General features: G+C 39.4%; 1 protein-coding gene across 1 annotated transcript; it reads right to left on the reverse strand.

Moving 5' to 3' along the window:
• afg3l2 (AFG3-like AAA ATPase 2) lies at positions 1–14,729 on the reverse strand. Its single transcript, XM_036556218.1, has 17 exons — positions 14,530–14,729; positions 13,159–13,258; positions 13,004–13,084; positions 12,741–12,871; positions 11,505–11,657; positions 11,338–11,412; positions 10,884–11,008; positions 10,498–10,771; positions 9,843–9,980; positions 7,914–8,067; positions 7,680–7,787; positions 7,014–7,139; positions 5,258–5,368; positions 4,972–5,087; positions 4,473–4,673; positions 2,901–3,095; positions 1–1,567 (listed from the first exon to the last, which is right to left on the reverse strand). The coding sequence occupies exons 1-17, from the start codon at positions 14,620–14,622 to the stop codon at positions 1,325–1,327; spliced, it is 2,424 nt and encodes an 807-aa protein (XP_036412111.1). The 5' UTR covers positions 14,623–14,729; the 3' UTR covers positions 1–1,324.
• Positions 14,730–21,042: the final 6,313 nt, after the last annotated feature.

The raw sequence follows: 21,042 nt of genomic DNA on the forward strand, positions 1-21,042 counted from the left end.
CGATTTTAAATTTATACACATTTATTCGAACATCCAAAACCATTTTCAATTCACAAAATACACATTTACACAAAATATTACAGAATCCCTCCCACACCTTCTTGAAAAGTCAGATACTGGTGAGACGCTGCGGCTTGTATTCTGTACTACAAGGCCTGCATTCACCACATTAGGCTCTGCACTGTTGAATAAATAATGAATTTGGAGATACTCATTGGTAATCTAGACTAAAACAGACCACACACTGCTTATCTGTGTGCATTCGCTTGACTTCAAATCAAATCAAATCAAGAATTAATACATCCAGGCTGATCTGGGCCTGGAGTTAGGAGGTCAGATCAATAAGTATAGTACATTATTTCATTGAGCCACTCATGATGTAAAGCAGATGAACATTCAGATTTGTTGGTGTAGAAGAGCATGTCATGCCATGTTATGGAAGAGAAAAAAGTGATAACTCCAACATGGAGTACTCAGAAAAATGGCCTTGGCCTAATAATTAAATCTTTAGGCTGATTTTCATTTTTAGCTGTAAATGTTTAGGACAATGAACAGAGAGTAAGTGCTTTCCATTTGTACAGTTAAATAAAAGGAAAGGAAAAAAAAAGTGTCACAAAATATAGTTACCAGCTGTTCAAAAAACAGAGTATTAATGAGGATGACTTAGAAATTGCTTTTTCCTTCACATCTAGTGAACAAACAGCTTTACAAAGTGCATTTTCACCTTTCCAAAGCAATTCATGAACCATAACAGATCTTTAAATCATGGATCTAAGTTACAGAGCCAAGACAAGCTATGTCTTATTTATATGACATCTTCAGAGAAGAAATATTTACTACAAAATAACCAGAAATTATACTTATTTTTTAATTTAAAGATACATATTCTTATGTTCTTTATATACCTTTTCTGAAAGAGAATTGATTAATTCTACTGCTCTTTGTCAGTGAAGCAAAATTCAGACACTGCGTTCTCTTAAGTGAGACGTGAGCATTTCAAATGTGGAATTCTAGCAAAGCAGCGAAGTCTCCCAAAAACCAAACCACCAAGTAAACCCCAGGCTGGGTTTACTGACCAAGAGCTGGCACATTGAATGCCTTTCCACAAAGCATCCTCTTTCCGTGTACCTCTGCGTTCGGCTGTGCAACAGAAACAAAACCTGCAATATCCTGAGGGTGGCGGTATGGATTGGCAAGGTCATATCACAAGCCCTTCCTGCGGAGAGGGGATTTACCTTGGTTACCTTCCCCTTCCCTGAGCAGGACTCAAGCATCATAAACTTGTCCTTTTTCTATGAATAAGTGCTCAGAATAATGTCGTCCTCTAGAAAGGCATGCCACCTTTGATCTGACGGGCCACCTGCTCATCTGTGCTCTCCTCCTTCTCGCTCCCACGCTCCTTATTCCAGTCCTTCAGGCCCTCAGGGAGCGTGGTGTCCTCATCCATTCCGCCCGTGCCCTCCACAAACTCCTCATACGTTGACTTCTCTGCAAACGGCCGCTTGCCCAGAAGCTCCACCATGTCGTTCTTATCCAGAACCTCCTTCTCAAGCAGACGCAACGCCACCTAGTATGGATAAAAATCCCAATCAAACACAAAACCCAGCTTAATCTAAAAGCTGATTTAGGTGTAGGTAGACACAGGGAAAGAGTTCTTGAGTAATAGGTAAGGTTCACTTGTACTTTGCACTTGTACTCCTTGTACTTTGTTAGCCCCCTTTTCACCCTGTTCTTCAATGGTCAGGACCCCCAAAGGACCACCACAGAGCAGGTATTATTTAGGTGGTGGATCATTCTCAGCACTGCAGTATCACTGATGCGGTGGTGGCATGTTAGTGTGTGTTGTGCTGGTACGGCTGTGCTGATGGACTTTTTAAACACTGTCCACTCACTGTCCACTCTATTAGACACTCCTACCTTGCAGGTCCACCTTGTAGATGTAAAGTCAGAGACAGTAGCTCATCTGCTGCGGCACACAAACTGTTGGTCATCCTCTAGTCCTTCATCAGTGGTCACAGGACGCTGCCCACAGGACGCTGTTGGCTGGATATTTTTGGTTGGTGGACTATTCTCAGTCCAGCAGCGACACTGAGGTGTTTAAAAACTCCAGCAGCACTGCTGTGTCTGATCCACTCAGACCAGCACAACACAGACTAACATAACACCACCACATCAGTGTCACTAGAGTACTGAGAATGATCCACCACCCAAATAGTATATGCTCTGTGGGGGTCCTGACCATTCAAGAACAGGGTAAAAGGGGGCTAACAAAGTATGCAGTGAAACAGATGGACTACAGTTTCTAATTGTAGAACTACAAAGTGCTCATATATGGTCAGTAGAGCTGATAAAATGGACAATGAATATAGAAACAAGGAAGTGGTTTTAATGTTGGCTGTTGGTTGAACTGAGAAAAAAATTATAATAAAATATAAAATGTGCCATAATTTTTGTACAGACCACATTTTAAGGATTACTTTTATTTGACCCCAGTATTGAACATGTTGGGGGAAAATAAAAGTAGAGTAATTGTGCGTTGAAATCTTGCAGAAGTGTGTTCTATGTTGAGAGTGTGTACTTGTTTATCATGTAGAAAATCAACAAAACATGTTATCTGACCAGGGGCACCCAAACTTCTGCATATGACTGTAGATATGCAGTAGATTTCACACCACTGTAATAAACACAGTCAGTTCTTTTGTTGGCATTTCAGTTGAAACACTAAATAACAGTCTGTAGTGCCTTGTAAAAGCAATCCACATTCATGGTCTTCCAAATCCTTCACACCCCAGTCTTTCCTCCCAGTACTACTGAGTATGCTGAAACAATAACCAAGTTATAAAGCATAGCTTAGCCTCCGAACACAGACCGCATCTTCTATCCCCCCCGTTCACTCATACCTTCTCCACCTCTGCCTTCTTCACCGTCAGCAGTTGCTGTGTGCGCTGATATGCAGTGCTAATAAGGTTTCGAACTTCTGTATCAATCAGCCGAGCTGTGGCCTCACTGTAGGGCTTCTCTAGAACCATCTCTCCCTGCCGTGGGAGGTCGAAGGACACCTGACCCACCTTCTCATTCATCCCAAACTGCACTATCTGTGGAGGCAAAAAAGTACAAACATTTTACACAAGTCACTTCCATCATACTACTAACTACTATCATTACCTGTGCCTACCCCACTCCACTGCATCTCATTCAGTGTTTACTTGTTGACATGTAATAAGTGCACTACATCTCGCTATATTTAAGTAAATTTTACTGAACAATGTTCAGAAATATGGCAACATTACCTCAGCAGGGACCTGTAACTCTGCTTTCAGCACAAAGTGCACAGCTACAGTACTAACAGCAGAGGCAAGCACTAGATATGTACAGACTGACATTTTAGTAATAAGCACAATCATGTCTTCATGAAAATTCATGAGCAGTGAAAAAGGTGACAAGTTCAGAAACCAATGTGCAGTAGCAGGGTCCAGCTGCACCAGTCCTAGGAGAAAATTTGTGATTTTAACATGAACATTCAAGACTGGGGTAATTACTGTGGATTTATTTAGTACATTAAATTCAACCACCATGCAAATACAAGTCACGTCCGAAAACTGTATCGTTTTGATACTTTTTGACCTATTTGTGAAAAATCATATCATATAAGCAACAGATTTTTCACAAATAGGTCAAAAAGTAATATACAAATTTGGCAGACATCTTCTTTTGAAGATAACACCATATCATGTACAGAGGTTGGCTTCAAAATGGCATGTTGTGTTTGGACCCTGATGATCAGGGTCTGTAGACGGTCACCTAGCTCTCATAGCAGTCATAGCAGTCTATAGAAATCAACAAAATCAATTTCAGACAAGAACAAAGTGGTAGCTGATTGTCTTGGTTGCATACAGTGAAAATTTGCACATATTCACCTTTTTTACCCATATAAACCCACTATTTAAATGCTATTCAAGAAAGAAATCAGAAAATGAAACCAACTTCTCCGCTCATGAAATGTGGATCACTTTTTACATAAATGTTATCTTAGATCTGATTCGGCAATAAAAAATAAATACTATATCTGGGGGTTGGCCAAATAATGACTCTGTTCGGAGGAGAGGATGAATTGCCGCTCAGAATCCTCTGCTGTCAGTAGATCCCCGGTCTCAAAATGAAAAACTCATTAAACCTACACAATTCAAATGAATGGTATTATCATCGTTTAAAATGCCAAATCCACCGAAAGGTGACATATTTGCATGTATGGATAGCATCTAATACATCATCCGAGCTATAAGGATTCTCAAGTCTAGGCTCCAAAGTAAGGCTGCATTCAAACACTAGGCCCAATGTTCGAAAACCTGTCAATGCCATAGCCACATCTTACAGTGGTCAATGCAGATTACTAGAAAAATATCACAACATTCATTAATACTGAACACTGACACCTGTCATGCAGTTTATCAAAAGGTTAAATCCTGCCCTACCTGTGCGTATGCGCTCTGAGTCACTTTCTTCAGGTCATCCTGTGCCCCAGTGGTGATGCGGCCAAAGAAGATCTCCTCTGCGACGCGTCCACCCAGGGTCATGCACATCCTGTCCAGCAGTTGCTCCTTGGTATACAGGTATTGTTCTTTGGGGAGATACTGAGCATAGCCCAGGCCTTTTCCACGAGGGATGATGGACACCTAATAAACAATGTCATTTAGGTGTTAGAGCATGAAGAAAAGCAAACACCAATGAGCAAACTTTTCAAAGTAGTGCTGATTAGACTGGTCTCCACCTGTATATCCTAATAAATACAGCTATACTATCGTCATTATGAGTCAGTCTCAACATACTAAGGAAACCTAGTCAGTGACTCCCTGTGTTTTTTGCTCTTTGAAATATAGGATCTATACAGAATCTTTCAGTCATGAGAATTTCAGTGTTGGCAGAAAAATGCATTCAACACATTTAAATAAGAAAGTGATGGGGAATTCATACCTTTAGTAGAGGGTCTGCATGTTCCAGGTACCACCCAGCTACTGCATGTCCTGCCTCATGGTATGCTACGGTTTTCTTCTCCTCAGGCTGCAACACTTGTGTCTTCTTCTCCAGGCCTGCACACCCACAGAGCATCCAAAAAAACTCAGTACTTTCATTACAGCTCAAGAGGTTAAACACTGTTCTTACTCCCCAGGGTTTTACTACTTGAAAGACAGGTTTTCTGAAGCAGTATTTTTCTCAACAATAGCCTGTGCTTACATAAGGCACACGTTCTCAAACTCACCTCCGATAACACGCTCGATGGCCTGCTCAAAGTGTTTCTGGGTGATGGCATCAGAGAGGTGGCGAGCTGCTATAAGCGCTGCCTCGTTACACACGTTAGCGATGTCCGCACCTGCCAGGAGCAGAAGAATACGAGAAGTAGCAGATATTTCATTTACAAGGCACAAAAGAAGCAATGACACCAGTGATTGTTACAACCACTTTCTGAACTCTTCTTTGTACCGTCATGCGCAAAAGTTTGAGTGCTCCTGAGCAAATTACATGTTTATTCATTTTCTAAATGAAAACAAGTTAAAGCATCCTTTAAAGCAGTGTTTCCTAGCCTGGTACCCAGAGCCCCCCCAGACGATGCACATTTTTCTTTCATCCCTATGTGTTGTAAGGTTAGAGCAAATAGGTGCACCGTCTGGGGGACCGTCAGGCTGGGAACCATTGCTCTATAAAGAACACCCTTCTGCACATTTTAAAGCACAAGTACTGTTTACATGCAGAATTTAACATATTGGGGGAAAAAATAAAACGTTAAATGTGGCATGTGCAAAAATTTATGTTTTATTGTTTTCAAATATGTTGAAATCAGCAAATAAATAGAAATTGTGCTCTAAAATGTGTAGAAAATGGCACAGTTAAGCTTGATCTTGGCAGAGGATGCAATAACATATTTTCAAATGACTTCAATTCAATCCATTATTTTAAATGTTATACATCATTTTATGTAGATATTTTACATTACTTAGTAGAGACTTTTCTCTAAAGCCATTGACAAAAGAACAAATGGCTTTGCACTAAAAGAGTCTGGGTGCTAAACTGGCCTGCCTGCAGTCCAGACCTGTCACCACTGAAAACATATGGCACATTATAAGATGAAAAATATGACAAATGAGCCCCCGAACTGTTGAGCAGCTGAAATCCAATGTTACGCAAAAATGGGAAAACATTTTACTTTAAACAGTTGGTGTCCTCAGTTCCCAAACGCTTGCAGAGTGTTGTTAAAAGAAGAGGTGATGAAACACAGTGGTAAACATGCCCCCTTTTTTGGAATGTGTTGTTGGCATGAAATTTAAAATGGGCATATATTTTTCAAAAAACAATAAAATTTCTCAGTTTCAACATCTGATTTGTTGCCTTTGTACTATTTTCAATGAAATAAAGGGTTTAAATGATTTGCACATCACTGAACTTTGTTTTTATTTACAAGTGACACAGCGTCCCAACTTTTTCGGAAACGGGGTTGTAGTTAAACAGCTTTAATTAAAGCTGAAAACTCATAGATTAACAGTTTTAAAATTATTCACATATGGTACTTAACTCCATATCATTACTGCTATGTAGGTTAATAGATATCCTGTTACTCAGTTGTTTCTGTGTCTGTACTAAGTTACTTCAACTGTAAGACCTGCCTTGAATATGTCAGTCTTTTTGAAGCATTAATCATTAAAAAGGGATTTATACATATGTAACACTACATGATGGAAATCAAGAACAGGAATATGTTTATTAAAATTAAAAAAAAAAAATCGGTTGTTTGTGACAAAAAGCTTTCAGCAGCCAGCAGAAGTTGCTGGGGGTCTAGAGGAAAAATGCCCCTCCACATGCTTTAGCTAAAAACAGGACATCAGGTAACCAGTTGTGATCACTGGCCAAAATGTGGGCCGATAGTGGCATTTAGTGACAAATAATACATCAGCTGCCTTATGATTTATGCTGCAATGTAAAGTATACCCCATTGGTGTATTACTGTTATTACAACCACTCACCTGAAAAGCCAGGTGTTAGAGCAGCCATTTTTCTGGCCAGAGTCTCTTTGTCCAATTCTGCATCCAGTTTTAGGGGTCTCAGATGCACTTTGAATATCGAGGCTCTACCTTTAATATCTGGAGGACCTGCACAGTGGAGGAAAATTGTTAAAAGAAATGCTTAGCTAGCAATGAATTAAGCCTTTTGCTAAAATCTGTTTATCTGTCTTCAGTATATTTATGTATTCCTTTTAAAAGCAATGGCTAATGCAAACTCTTAAAAATTCTGAGGAGGGGTGGATGATATGGCAAAAATATAGCATTGCAATACATGAAGGCATTTTCACGATACACAATATGTATCATGACGTTTAGTTTTTAAGAGGTTACTTGGAACAGACAAAAGTCCCAATAGTGGACTTAAATATCGAAATATTATCAAAAACCATGAAGACAATGATTTCTGTTTAACTTTTCACATATTGCACTGAACTAAATTCAAATAACAGTCTTAATTATGCTCACTCTGTAATGAAACATACAGTTAGTTGTTTTTTAACTAACAATATCTACGACATGCTCAGAAAAACGTGATATAATTGATCATGATAACAATAAATATAGCCACACTGCCCACCCCTACATTTCAGTGCAAAAGATTAAGGGTTTAAGGTCTAGACCACAAACCGATGTATATCTGCCTGTCAAAGCGTCCTGGTCTCATCAGTGCTGGGTCCAGGATGTCTGGTCTGTTTGTGCCAGCCAGGACCACCACATTGGTGGCAGTGTTAAACCCTACATGGAAAAAAACATGGGGAAACATTAGTATTCTAAACACTGGGCTCATCTTCAGGAATGGAGGCTAAAACTGTAGCTTCTACATAATAACAGTTTATTTAAGTAACAGCATCTGATACGCACCATCCATCTCCACTAGTAACTGGTTGAGTGTGTTCTCCTGCTCACTTTGCCCACCAAAATTGCCCCTGCCTCTCTTTCTCCCTACGGCATCAATTTCGTCTATGAAGAGGATGCAGGGTGCGTTCTTACGAGCCAAAACAAAAAGGTCTCGAACCTGGGGAAATTCAGATTACACACATACAGCATAAGACATAATCACTGGTTTAAAGAAGGTAAAAGAAAAAGAGTGTTATAGTTAATAGTTATTTTCTATTAGGGATGTCACTAATGCAGTCACTACAGTAATCTAGCTATTATTCTGCTGATTAATTGAGTAATTATTTTAGTTTTTTTGTAAATCTTTCTAACCCCAATAGAATTTAACAACACTCTTTGGGCCTCTTTACCCTTTACAGGGTAAAAGGCTTATAGAACAAATCAGAATGTTCGTCAACATAAATGTTGGCTGTACTTTTGGTTGGATAAAGCATGCACTTAGCGGTTGAAGCAGCGGTTAAGTAGCAGTAAATACAAACAGTACAGACTGAACCAAATTATGGTCAATAATGGTCAAACGTTGTTGTGTTTTAGACTGCAATATCAAATGTTTTGGGGGAAAAAGGGTCCATATGCCTTTAAGAAGTGCAATGTTTTTCAACTACTCCTGAGTTGTTGTTGAAATAAATAAATAAATAAAGAGAGAGAGCGAGAGAGAGAGAGAGAGAGAGAGAGAGAGAGAGAGAGAGAGAGAGTGAGTGTCTGTTGGGAAGACTACCTTGCTTTCTGCTTTATCCACCACACGTTTAATTTGTAACCGCTAATAAATGCCGCCATGTTTTGCTGGTCCACTGTGCTTCAGTGTGATTTTGCTACAGTGAAAAGCAAGCTAAAGTGACTGGGTTTCATCTCAGAGCAGTTAGCCCTGTCTCTGAGACTTTTTAAGAGTAAAAAAGGTCTTGTCATCCCCATCTATTGCCAGGAAACAGAATCAGATAACGAGTTGACATGTACACCCAAAAACATAAGTTCGCCTATCGAAGTTATTTCACTCGCGTCGGAACATAAACTTGGCTGTGTGTTCAGTAAACTAGCTAAATTACATGAAAACGCACGGCTAAACAAAGATTTAAAAGATCTACATCTAAGCAGAAAAACTGTCAGACTCCTCCGTCTCCATGCATGTCTGATATACAGCAGATCTGAAGAGCAACTTGAGTGCTAATAGCTCCCCTAGTGGTGAATATTCAGTCTGCTGAACTTGGCTTTAAAATGACAATTCCATGTTTGTCATTCAAGTTGAGAACTCATCACTAGGCCAATTCATTAAGAACATACATTTTTCCACTGGGTAATGTATTTCTAATCAAACACTTCACTATAAGAACAAGACTTCAGAAACAAAAGATGAGTCACTAAACTGGTTTGTGTGATTTCGAAGCCTTCACCTATTCTCTTACAACACTGATAAAAGCAATTAAGAAGTGAACAGCTATAACATTTTGTCCCTAAAACAAGCCATTCCTCGATTACCAAGCAGGAATGAGACTAATCACAGAGGCTATAAGAAGATCAACATTTAGTCTGAAGGAGTGGGCTTTTATGGCTGGAAACGGTCACATGGAGCACTTGACACAACAACCTAAGTAATCCACAAATCTGGCCCATCTGGTTGGCTGGCACGGAGGAAGTCATTACTCACAAAAGACCACCATGGGTCATGTTTTAAGTATGCATAAATACTCTCAGGGGATGCTATAGGCATGTGGCAAATATGTTATGTGTTCTGCTAGAAGTTAATTGACCTAAATGTGAGGAAGTACATTTGGCGAAAAACACATCACAGCAAATCACTCAACGAACACTGCCTGCCACACAAGAGATAATTACTTGGTGCCACTGGCAAAAAACATGGCCAAACTGAGGACTTGCTCTTGGTATGTGTTCACCTACCCTGGCAGGGCCAACACCCACAAACATCTCCAGGAACTCAGAGCCGTTAACAGTAATGAAGGGGACGTTGGCTTCGCCTGCTGTGGCCTTCGCTAGCAGAGTCTTCCCTGTACCAGGAGGTCCAGTCAGAATGGCCCCCTAAGATAGTCAAAGGAGGAGAGCGTTTTTTTCCACATATAATTTCTTTAAAGGACACACAAAATGCAGTCTGATGGTGCCGATTCAACTGCACTTTGCATTTTGTAATACTATAATCAGTTATAATTACATTCAATAAAGTATGTGCAAATGTTTTGGCCAAATTAAAATTCTTATTATTGGGTTATTTTCCAATAATTGTCAATGTAATGCCTCACCCAAGAAAAACAATTGCTATTTTTATCCATATTCCACTACTGTGTAAATAGTTCCTCCAGTCATATTTGTGTTTTCAGTTTATTTTTAAAGATTATTCTGAACTATATAACTGTATCGTGGTTCCTTTTGAGATTACATGATGCTAACAACAAATGAAAACTACTGTGCACTAGTTATAATTATCTCACTTGCGTAATGGTAAAGTTTTTCTTGAATTATTAACAACATTAGCATTTCTGGAGTAATCTAAGACACCATGTATACATAAAGCATCTGAAGCCTTTAATCCGTTTGTTACCTTGGGGATCTTGGCACCCAGGTCTTGGTACTGCTTTGGGTTCTTGAGGAAGTTCACAAACTCCATGATCTCCAGCTTGGCCTCCTCACAGCCAGCCACATCCTTGAATTTAACATCGATCTCGTCCCGCAGCACTTTGGCAGTGGTCTCACCGACACTGAACAGGCCACCCATGCCCCTGCCGGGTCGCCCAGCCCCCGCAGGCCCCCTTCGCAGCATGAAGAGCAGGAAGCCGATGATCAGCACAGTGGGCAGCATGCTCAGGAGGAAAGACCTGGGGTGGAAAAAAAGTGGTTTCCAATCATACTTCAAGTTTTCAAATGTAGTAACAATTCCAATAATTTACTTTCAGTTATAAAAGTGTCAAGATGTTCAGAGTGCATTACCCATCACTCTCAGTGGAGTAAACCACTGGCAGTCTGTTCTCTCCTTCAATACCGAGTTCCAGCTGAGCAGTCTCTAGATTCCGCTCAAACGTGTCCACACTGCCAATGTTGAACCACACGTATTGCTGTTAAAAAACAAGCCCTGCTGGTCAATCAAAAAGCACTGTAAAGTCTTTCATCACATTTCAATATTTAGAAGAGAATAATGCAATGCCAGAAAATTGCTAATATTGCTGATGATAAATAAAATCTACAAAAGGTCAGTTAAGATGGATGAAGAGTTAGTTAAGCAGTCATTTTAGCCTTAACATTACTATACATTATTGGCTAAATGTTACTTTAGTTTTATGACTGGGAAGACAACATAAACAGAACGGTTTAAGTTGATTACAACGCTTCTCTAATTTCATTTAACTCACACTGTCAATATCCTTCACAAAGTGTGAAAACTCACCCCATCGACTGGTGTCTTCCCCGGAGAGAAAATGACTTTCACATAGCGTTTGTTCACAACCTCCAACCTGTCAACCTACAAGAACACAAATCATAACCCCAATTTTAGTCTAATGCTTGCAATCAAGATAACGCAGCCAGATATGAAATCTGCTACTACAAACTCACAACTCCTTTTGCCAGGTAGCCGTTCACAAAGTCTTTCCAGGTGACTTCTCTCCCTCCATCCCGTAAGAAGAAATAGTACGTGACGGCTGTCCAGAAAGCTGCGCCACTTAGAAAATACATACGAAACTCCTTGTCGTCCCATGGAATCTCACCCTGCAAGATAAGACGTTTTAAAAAGAGTTTTTTTATGTACTGAATTCTGTTGAATGCAGCATGCACTACAGTAATTTAATGGTAAGTGTATGATAACAAATACATGGAAATATCAAACCCAGAGAAATTCATTATACTATTAAGGGTGAACACTACTGATGTCTTTCCACCAGGGGGTGCAGTACAGTGGTTACAAATTCGAAGTTGCAAGCGTCATTTCCACTGCCAAGTGAACCGCAGCATACCTGAGTGCCCATGCTGAATTTAGTTACCCTTCTTGCTGGGGTACTAAGCATGTCAAGCCAGAACAAAAGAGGAGATAGAAATAGTACAGAACATTGATTGATCAAAAAAAATTCGTCATGTTTCGTCTCCAAAGACACTAAAGAATGAGACCGGTCACTAGTTGAAATATGAATGGGAAAGCTCATAACCTTCAACATGTCTGTTTACAGAGAAAGTCCCATCCTACATTAAAAAAGACCCAACCAAGCGCAAGCGCAGCAGCCAAAACAACCAAAAAAATGTTTTGGGCTTATTTGAGCCAAACACTACAAACTATTCATGATATTTTGGTTAGATTTAATTAGTATTAATATGTAATAATATGTATTAGAAATGGTAATTTGGCCTTCAATGTCAAGCTTTTAGGTCTCTGCTCATTCAAAGAGATAGGAGCCTTGTCTTGCATGACTGAAGGACTCAAGTCAGATTACAGCCATTTCTAAAAACAAACACTAGCTAGCCAGAATCGCTGTCTGTGACTCTTCACATAAAGCCAAATGCAGGCTAAAAAAATAAAGCGAAACTTGAAGCTCCTCCATTATTGCTACTGTTGTTTGTGCTTACTGTTAACAGTAGTACAGCATGACAAATTATGTGACAAGCATAAAACTTCCAGAAATGCCCAATTACACTGTTCTTTTGTTCGATGGGAAGCGAACACAAGTACACACAAGGGTATGGATAGGTCAGTGTTCGCATTAGCAACCATACCATGTGGTACCACACTTCCTGGTGGAAAAAACACCTTATGTTCATCACTTAGCAGGAGCAGATTTTCTGAAAAAAAAGAAGCCAAACCTTTTGGAGACGACTGTACCAGGTGGAATCATCCTTCCTTCCACCCCTTTTGCCTCCACCCCCACCACTGCCTCCTCCTCCACCTCCATCAGATTTCCCAGTGGTCTTCTGGGCATTGCTTGTCTTGGCGTCTGGATTCAAATAAGGAAAAAATTCAACTCATCTGCACACTGTTTTATGCCTACAGCATGGTTCATGTTGAGTGGATTCACAAGTATAGCTTAATACTGTAGTCTTACAAAGGGGCAGAAATTACACATCACCTTTGGCCTCTGCACTGGGTGTCTTGGGCTCGCTGCTCTTTGGGCTGCCATTCTTGCTATTTGGGAAGTATTTTTCAAATCCTTAGAGAAAAAAAAAAGAAATTAACCCCAAAAAAGAAGAGTAACATGCAACTATATTTATGTTGATGGCATACCTTTTGGAGGCTTAGAGCTTAACCTTCTGTAAGCTCCCAAGAACTGGGAAAGCAACACTCCTCTGTCAAGAGTTTGCAGCACCTCTCTCTGAGTAGATATCTGAAAAACATAAACAGACAACTTAACAGGGAGTTGGAATACCATTGATTACCTTTTACACCTGAAATGAGAACTAAATCCTGAGCTACTGTCGGCGGGGAATCACCTCTTAATGCGTTTATAACTCTAAAAAAGGTCACACCATAATATTGGGGCTTTATAGCCACAACCAAACAGTTAACAGTGCAGTAAGATTACTAAGGGAATAACAGTACTTCTAACTAATCCATTGATCATAAAGACTACAATTGGTTATAACTTTAGTATAGTAAAGCCTAAGGTTTACAGACCTACTGCTGTAAACCAAATAACAGTTAGCTATCTTTAGGTTTAGTAGCATAGCTATGCTGCCCAAAGTGGTCATTTAGTCCAACTAAATATAAGTACAAAAGGTAACTTTACTAACGATTCTTTCAAAATGTTCAGAAAAACACAGAACAATAAGCGTACAGGAGGTGTATGTGCTGACACTAACACAAGAGAATAAAAGAGATTATTAAAGGGCTCATATAAGGAAAAAATTAATTCATTGTTTTTGTGATGTCAAATTTACAAATATTCAGCCTAGTCGGTAAGGCTGAATGATTAATCTTTTGAAATCATAATGGTGATTTATGCCTACAGTCCCCGAACCCCAAAAAATATATATATATATTATAATAATCGCATTTGAATCACAATTGAAATCAGGCTGGAAATGGTTTTGTAAACATAAATTATGAGTGTTGAACCCATACAAATGGCATAAGTGGACTCCAGGGAATATATAATACAATAAAATGGATCTGTGCCCTGTAAGCTTCAAAATGTTTAATTATTATTTGCAATAAATAACCTTTTTCCCTCTTATTTAGCCACACTGCCTACAGTGGAACCACTGACAGTTCTACCCTTAGCCTTGATGCTAATATAGAAACGTTTCTCCTCTACACTCAAATGGCTTGAGTGGTCGAAATATTCATTGTCATTCATTTCAGCACTACTGAATGAGGACGACACTCAACAAAAATACATAATAAAAACCTTTTTCTACACAGTAGCAAACTAAATATGTATTACAGTGACTGACCTCACAGAAAACGAGAAGCTAACTTCACCAGCGTTACTCGTTTCCACCTCCCTAATATTTACAGTTATAGACCCTATAAATAATAGACACATAAGGCCAGTTAAACTGTATCTGTAGATAATGGTAGTGAAGGTTAAAGCTCAGCTGTCAGTGGCTAAAGCTGGTTAGCACAACAAGCTAAAGCAATGAGGCTGCACCTTACCACTCGCCCACAATTTGTGGCTCTGTAATTAGACAGGAGAGCGCCGAAAAAGTTCCTGCAGCCTCTGGAGAGGCGAAGATATCTGTGTGCCATGGTGGCCCAACACGGAGACGCTTTAATCGACCCTAAAAACGGTTATCAGGTAGAGAGCGCGGAGCATAAACAACTTCGTGTGCCATACTAAAAAGCAAGGCGAGTGAGCTTCCGGCGCATGCGCGCTCTCCAACGCTACGCGTTCTGCAGATCTCCAAGTCATAGATGTCTTGCGCAGCGGACGCGTGTGGTATGTAGATCGCATGATTTGCATAAGCCTCATGTTTGTCCTTACGATGCTTCAGCGACCATGATTGTGTAAAGGTAGCGCTTATTCAAACTCTTTTTTAGTTTTATGTGTCACTTTATGAAAGAACTTCAAATAAATGTAGCTTCAAATAAATAAAAAATAATCTACAATAAGTACTGGTTTAAAAATAACATCTAATACGTAACAATTATTATTTCACCTAATATATATACCAGGTGTTTCACGTGCTTATGCAACCTCCTGTGTGATAAATGAGCTTTAATAAATCTAACTGCATTCAAAACTGCACTTTTATTTATTTCTTAGGAGAGGCTTGTCTAAAAAGGCTACACTATAAAGAGACGCAAGGACATTCAAGAAAACAAGACTCCTGGCTTAAGTCTGTGGAGAAAAGCTGTTCCAAAAGTTTGATTTTCTCAAATTAACAGTCAAATCTCAAGATTACTTTTCAAATATTTGAATAGGATTTGTGTTTGTAAGGACTGTAACTTTAAATCATAACTATAAAATAGTAAGTGCATAATATTTACGCATGATCACATGTCACAAATTTATAAACCAGATATTTAACAAAGCAGATGATTATAGCTCATCTGCAGCCTTTCCCTAAGAAAGCCCTATAAATGACCAATAAATGGCACCTACAGCAGACGTGACCGACCAGGGTAAGCTGCTTAAAGGTGTAAGGTGCATGCTCATATTTTGCGTGTGAGTCATACATCACTGACTCACTGCTGGACACATGACTGACCACCCAGCTTGCCAAAACAGCAGACCACAAGGTTAGCTATGCTGTCAATGCAAAAGAAAGGCTAAGTCATGATTATTAGGTTAATTTTGTGTGTTATACATTATTAATTGCCATTATGTTAATGTTATAATCAGATATGTACTTAATTTGCTTATTTATTTATATATGCTCACTTAATTAATTAAACCATCAATTAGATTTATAATATTTAATGCAGTTTAAAAAAGGAGGTTATATGTGGGTAATGTCCACATATTACTTTGTTCATTTTGTTTAATTTATTTTAGGGCAATTCCACCTATTTTTTGAAATTCATCTATAATTGATTGTAGGAACTGAAATGAAAATAAAGTCATTTAGGGTGGTTTGATGTGAAATGGCTCACAGTGGAGGAAGTCACAGATTGTTTTAAGTAGTGTTAACTGGAACCACAGGTTGTGATGTATACAATGCAAATCAATGTCTCAGTCATAAAGCATCATTCTTAACCATTCTGTGTGACTATTTTTTGAGGGAGCTTTTAAAGGCATTAAAGGTGCAGTGTGTAAGATTTAGTGGCATCCAGCGTTGAGGTTGAAGATTGGAACCAAATGAATGCCCCTCCCTCACCCATCCATTTCCAAGCGTGTAGCAGAACCATTTATGAAAATGTTGGCTCTCAAATTCTAATCCTAATTCAAGCTCCTGCTTCAACATAAGAAACATGAAAGGTTCTTTACAGCCAGCATTTCTTTTGTCCATTCTGGTCTACTGTAGAAGCATGGAGGTGCAACATGGTGGCCTGTATTGGATAAGGAACCGCTCCCTTTGTAGATATGAAGGGCTCATTCGAAGCTAACGAAAACAGAACAATTAATAGTTACAGACTGTACACTAAAGAAATTCAATTTCTACTAATAGAGCCCCCTAAAACGTACACACTGCACCCTTAAACTCTTCAGATGTCTGGTTCCTATCACCTCCACTGTGAAAACCTGTGACTTGGTAAGTTTCTCTACAACGGAGCATTTCACACCAAACCACTTTGAATTACTTTATTTACCAAATTATGATGATTTAAGTGTGCAGAAATTTTGTAAAATCGATGGAATTTCCCTTTAAACTATTACTTACATTGCTTACACTTTCTTATGTTAACTGTTCATTCTGTAGCAAATTAATTTCTGAGCTTCTTTGGTTGCCCCAAGCTGATTAGCAGTTCTTTACCCCAAAACACAAGTTTTGCTTCTCATATACTTCTTGCTGTCTATCTAACAACAATTAAACATCAACCCCACAAATTGTTTCAAGGATTCTACATAATTAACTCACTAAAAAAGTCATAAGTGCTAAAACCACAGACTCTGGTCTACAGAGATGTGGAAAAGTGTGATATGATCACCACAAGTGGGAGTGCTTGTGCTGCGTACACCAAGAGAACAGTGCAGGCCCGAATGAGACCCTACAGTGAGGGCAGTGGCTCTGTTATGCGGTGAAAGACATAATCTGGGCCCACTTTTTCACTTACCGGTAAGGGTCACTGCAAATCGGTACAAAGTAATGCTGACTGATCACGTTTATCCAATAAAGAACCACTTCTATACTGCTGGGAGTGGCCTCAGTGCTGCCATCCACAGGACACAAGGTGTCACTGAATGGTTTGATAAGTATGAAAATGATGTAAATCATGTGTTTTGGCTTTTGTAGCCACCAGACCTTAACACAGTTGAATACCTATAGGAGTCGGTAGAGGAACATGTTAGAGGTCACATCACCGCCATCAAAACACCAACTGAGAGATTATCTTCTGAAAGAATGGTGTTCCGATCCCTCCAGTAGGCCTACAGTTCCAGAGACTTAGGCCCAATCCCTATTTCTTATTTTTACCCCTACCCCTTGTTTTTGAGTGTCAACTTGACTCTTGGAACTGCTACCCTACAAAATGGGACCCTCAAATAAAAAGAACATTACTTCGTTAACAGGCTACTAGCGGCGTTCTGTATGCGACCCTGCCAGTCTGCAGTGACAGCAGAGGAGGGTAAAGGGGATGGACAATTATGTATTAACGTCCACTCCTAGTTTTTTCAGTGATGTGAAGCTGAAGTCAGATATTCGCCAACTTCTTGTTCAAATTTTCATATTTTTTAATGAAGAAAATTCTCACATTTGTGGGTTTCTTTGGTCGCTTGCGCAGCCATCTTGCAGGTTTTTCTTTTTTTCTCATAACACTGTTTGGAGTCTCTGAAAAACCTCTGTTTGGAGGGCCATGTAGGTCTAACACTTCACCCTACCCCTCTATCTCAACAAAAATCAGGACACCCTACCCTTTGATGTGAACACACAAAACGGGGGAGTGAGGGCTAAGTGAAATGGGATCGGGCCTTAAAATCTATACCAAGATGCACTGGTACTGATGCTCTGGTGGCTTTTAGTGGCCCAGTACCTTACTAAGACCCTTCATGTTGGCTTTTGCATAAATTTGTATGAATTTGTATGAAAAATTGTGTGAATTGCTCTTGTTACCTAAACTTGAAATGCCTTCTTCTTCCCCACCTCTGGCCCCCTGAACACATGGATGGATGTGGAGAAGCTGCAGATTGGGCCAGTGTTAAAGTGCACTCATCCCAGCGCTGACTCTGCGGGGGTCGTAAGCCACAAATGAATTAGAGTGCTGAGTGGCACAAGAACACATAGCCACCTCACATAGCCACCCTCCAGTCCATCACTTTTTCAACAGCCCCAGACCACACATGGATGGTCAGAAAAGCAAGATATCCACAAAAACCTCCCCGCATGAGGGACAAATGATTTTGTTCTGCTCAAGTACTCCCTTGCTTTGAGAATGCAGCACCTGTATATCACTGTTCCATGGTGTGCAGTTAAGTGTGTCTACACAAAAAACTTTTGGGTACAAAAGAAATCAGGCATTTCATTCATAAGAACAAATAAATAAAGATACAGTACTTTGCTAAAGTCAGAGTCTGCCCTTCATTTATTTAATTTCCAGTTAAAATGGCTATTAAGTATAAGTTATAATTTTAAGCACTATGAAAAAAGGCAGAAAGCATAAATTATATTACATTAGTTTTGGCAATATTTCACTCTTTATCTCTATTACAGCTTCCAGACTTTTCAGGAGACTCACTTTCAGTTGTCACAAAATCTCACACCTCCAAAGTTCAGTCTTAGAAGTTGGTTGCCTTTTCTGCTTCTCACTACCCAAGTGATCCTAAACTCATTCAGTGACGTTGAGGTCTGGACTCTGGAGTGGTCAGTTCACCAGTTCACCAATTCACCAGCAGCCTCTTTGTTTGATGTGTCTGTCTCCTTTTCTCAGTGAGGTTCTTCTTGACAGCTACACCTCCTTTCAGACCCACAGCGCTGAGTCGTCTTCTCACAGTGGAAGGATGGACAGAAACACCTGTGGAAGTTTTCAGATCTGAAGCAGCTTGATTTTCTCCTCTATTTATCTAGGACAGTTTTGATGGTCGACCAGGTCTTGCATGGTTGTTAGGAGTCCCGGTTCTCTGTTTGTAATATATATTTTTTAATCCTGTTATAGAAATGATCCTGTTATTTTCAATTATCATTCATCAATCATTCATCATCACAATTAACCGCTTAGTCCAGATAGGGTCGCAGTAGCAGTTGGGAGAGCAGAGAATCCCAGAGGATCCTGTCCGCCCGCAACTTCCTCCAGCTCATTCCAGGGGACCCCAAGCCGCTCCTAGGCCAACTTGGAGATATAATCCCTCCAGCGGGTTCTAGGATGACCCCAGGGTCTTGTCCCAGTAGGCCATGCCTGGTAAACCCCCTCTGGGAAGCATCCAGGGGGCATCTGGATCAGATGCCCGAACCACCTCAACTGGCTCCTCTCAGCGTGGAGGAGTAGCGGCAGCATTTCAGATGGTTAGGAGCAAGTAAAAGGCTAAGAGGCAATTTAGAGCTGGACTGTTAATACAGAGTAGATTAAGCTAGAAAGTGCAAGCGTCCCAATTCAGTATTTCTTACAATGGTTATATTGGTTATGACCGACTCCAGTGATCATCCATTAATGAATACATGAATTCAGTTATTCATTTCCTGAGTCTACAAAATGACACTTTGCTATAAAGACAACCTTTTATCATCTTAAAATCATCCTACTAAAAAATGTGTCCCCACTGTAAGACAGAGGTGGTTAGAAACTCAGTACTTAAAGGGGAATTCCACAAATTTTTCAAAATTCCTCTAGAATTCAAGTGTGCAAATATAAACAAAGTCATTCAGAGTGGTTTTATGTGAAACGGTGCGTTGTAGAGAAACTTGCCAACTCGTATTTTTATATTATGGTGGTGATAAGAACCAGGTACTAATGTCTACATCACAAATATAGTCATTTTTTAAATGATTCAAAATCACCAGTGAACCTGATTTCATACGTAACATTAATAATCTGGTTCCTATCAGCACTGCTGTAAACAAGTCTAACTCTAGATTTCTCAGTTTTGATGGATTTGTACTTCTCTAGGTGATTTCAAATGACAATACGTTTACTTTTACCCAAGAAAAAGAACCTATTTAAGAACTGATATATTAAATAAATTTATCCAAACAATGCAGCTTTTAAAGCAGTTTTTAAAAATCTGCATGATTAAATTGTAAACATGTCAACAGAGTCATTTAGAGAAACTTACCAAAGCACAGTTGTTCACAGTGGTGGCGATAGGAACCAGACGTCCTCCTCTAAAAGCTCCCTCACAGAAAGTTACATGAAATAGTTATGAATACTCAGCCTAACATATGATACATTGATTAGCTGTGGTTGTGTGGTCTAAAATGTATTTTAATCAATGTTTAATTAACGTTTTAATCCATTCATGGGTGCATGGATACATAAAGGATGTACTGCGGCATAATAATCCCTAAAGAAAACACGTTTTTGAGATTTTTTGACCATTTCACCATTTTACCATCATCAACAATATATTTGTATTGTAGACATTGGGACCCCTGGCTCCTATCACCACCATGGTGCTGGTAAGATACACCACACATTAACTATTTCACATCAAATCACTCTGAATGACTTTGTATATATATATCTTAAACACTGAATTATGGAGAAATTTTAAAAAATTGGTTTATACTTCTCTAAGCATTTTCAAGTGATAATATATGTTTACTTTTACCTTTGAAAAGTTGCAAAAAAGGGAATCAGTTCCGCTTTAGTCCATCACATTTGCGCATAATTCAATTTAACTTTTTTTTTTCTTGATGACCAAAAAGAGAAATTTCAGTTCCTGTGCTAATAGACGATGAAGGAACTAATAAGTTCCTCTGCAGTCCTGTATGAAGCTCAGCACTGAAAGAGTTTTTGGATCAGAGTTGTTTAACTCATTTTCCTCGCACACATATTAAATCGGTGCATTAACACTGGTCTCCACAAGGCGGCACTGTTTTGCATAATTTTCACTGTGCGGGCTGGAAGTTCGCCAGT

Source organism: Colossoma macropomum, unplaced genomic scaffold, assembly GCF_904425465.1.
Source record: "Colossoma macropomum unplaced genomic scaffold, Colossoma_macropomum, whole genome shotgun sequence".
In the NCBI taxonomy this organism is placed as follows: Eukaryota; Metazoa; Chordata; class Actinopteri; order Characiformes; family Serrasalmidae; genus Colossoma; species Colossoma macropomum.

Bases quoted from the DNA above. Each gene is read 5' to 3' on its own strand.
- afg3l2 (XM_036556218.1), bottom strand. From the start codon at position 14,622: ATGGCACACAGATATCTTCGCCTCTCCAGAGGCTGCAGGAACTTTTTC. The intron at 11,658-12,740 runs GTTTGGCTTCTT...CTTATCTTGCAG, and splicing joins GGTACAGTCGTCTCCAAAAG to GGTGAGATTCCATGGGACGA. The intron at 7,788-7,913 runs GTGCGTATCAGA...TTTTCCATGTAG, and splicing joins GTTACTAGTGGAGATGGATG to GGTTTAACACTGCCACCAAT.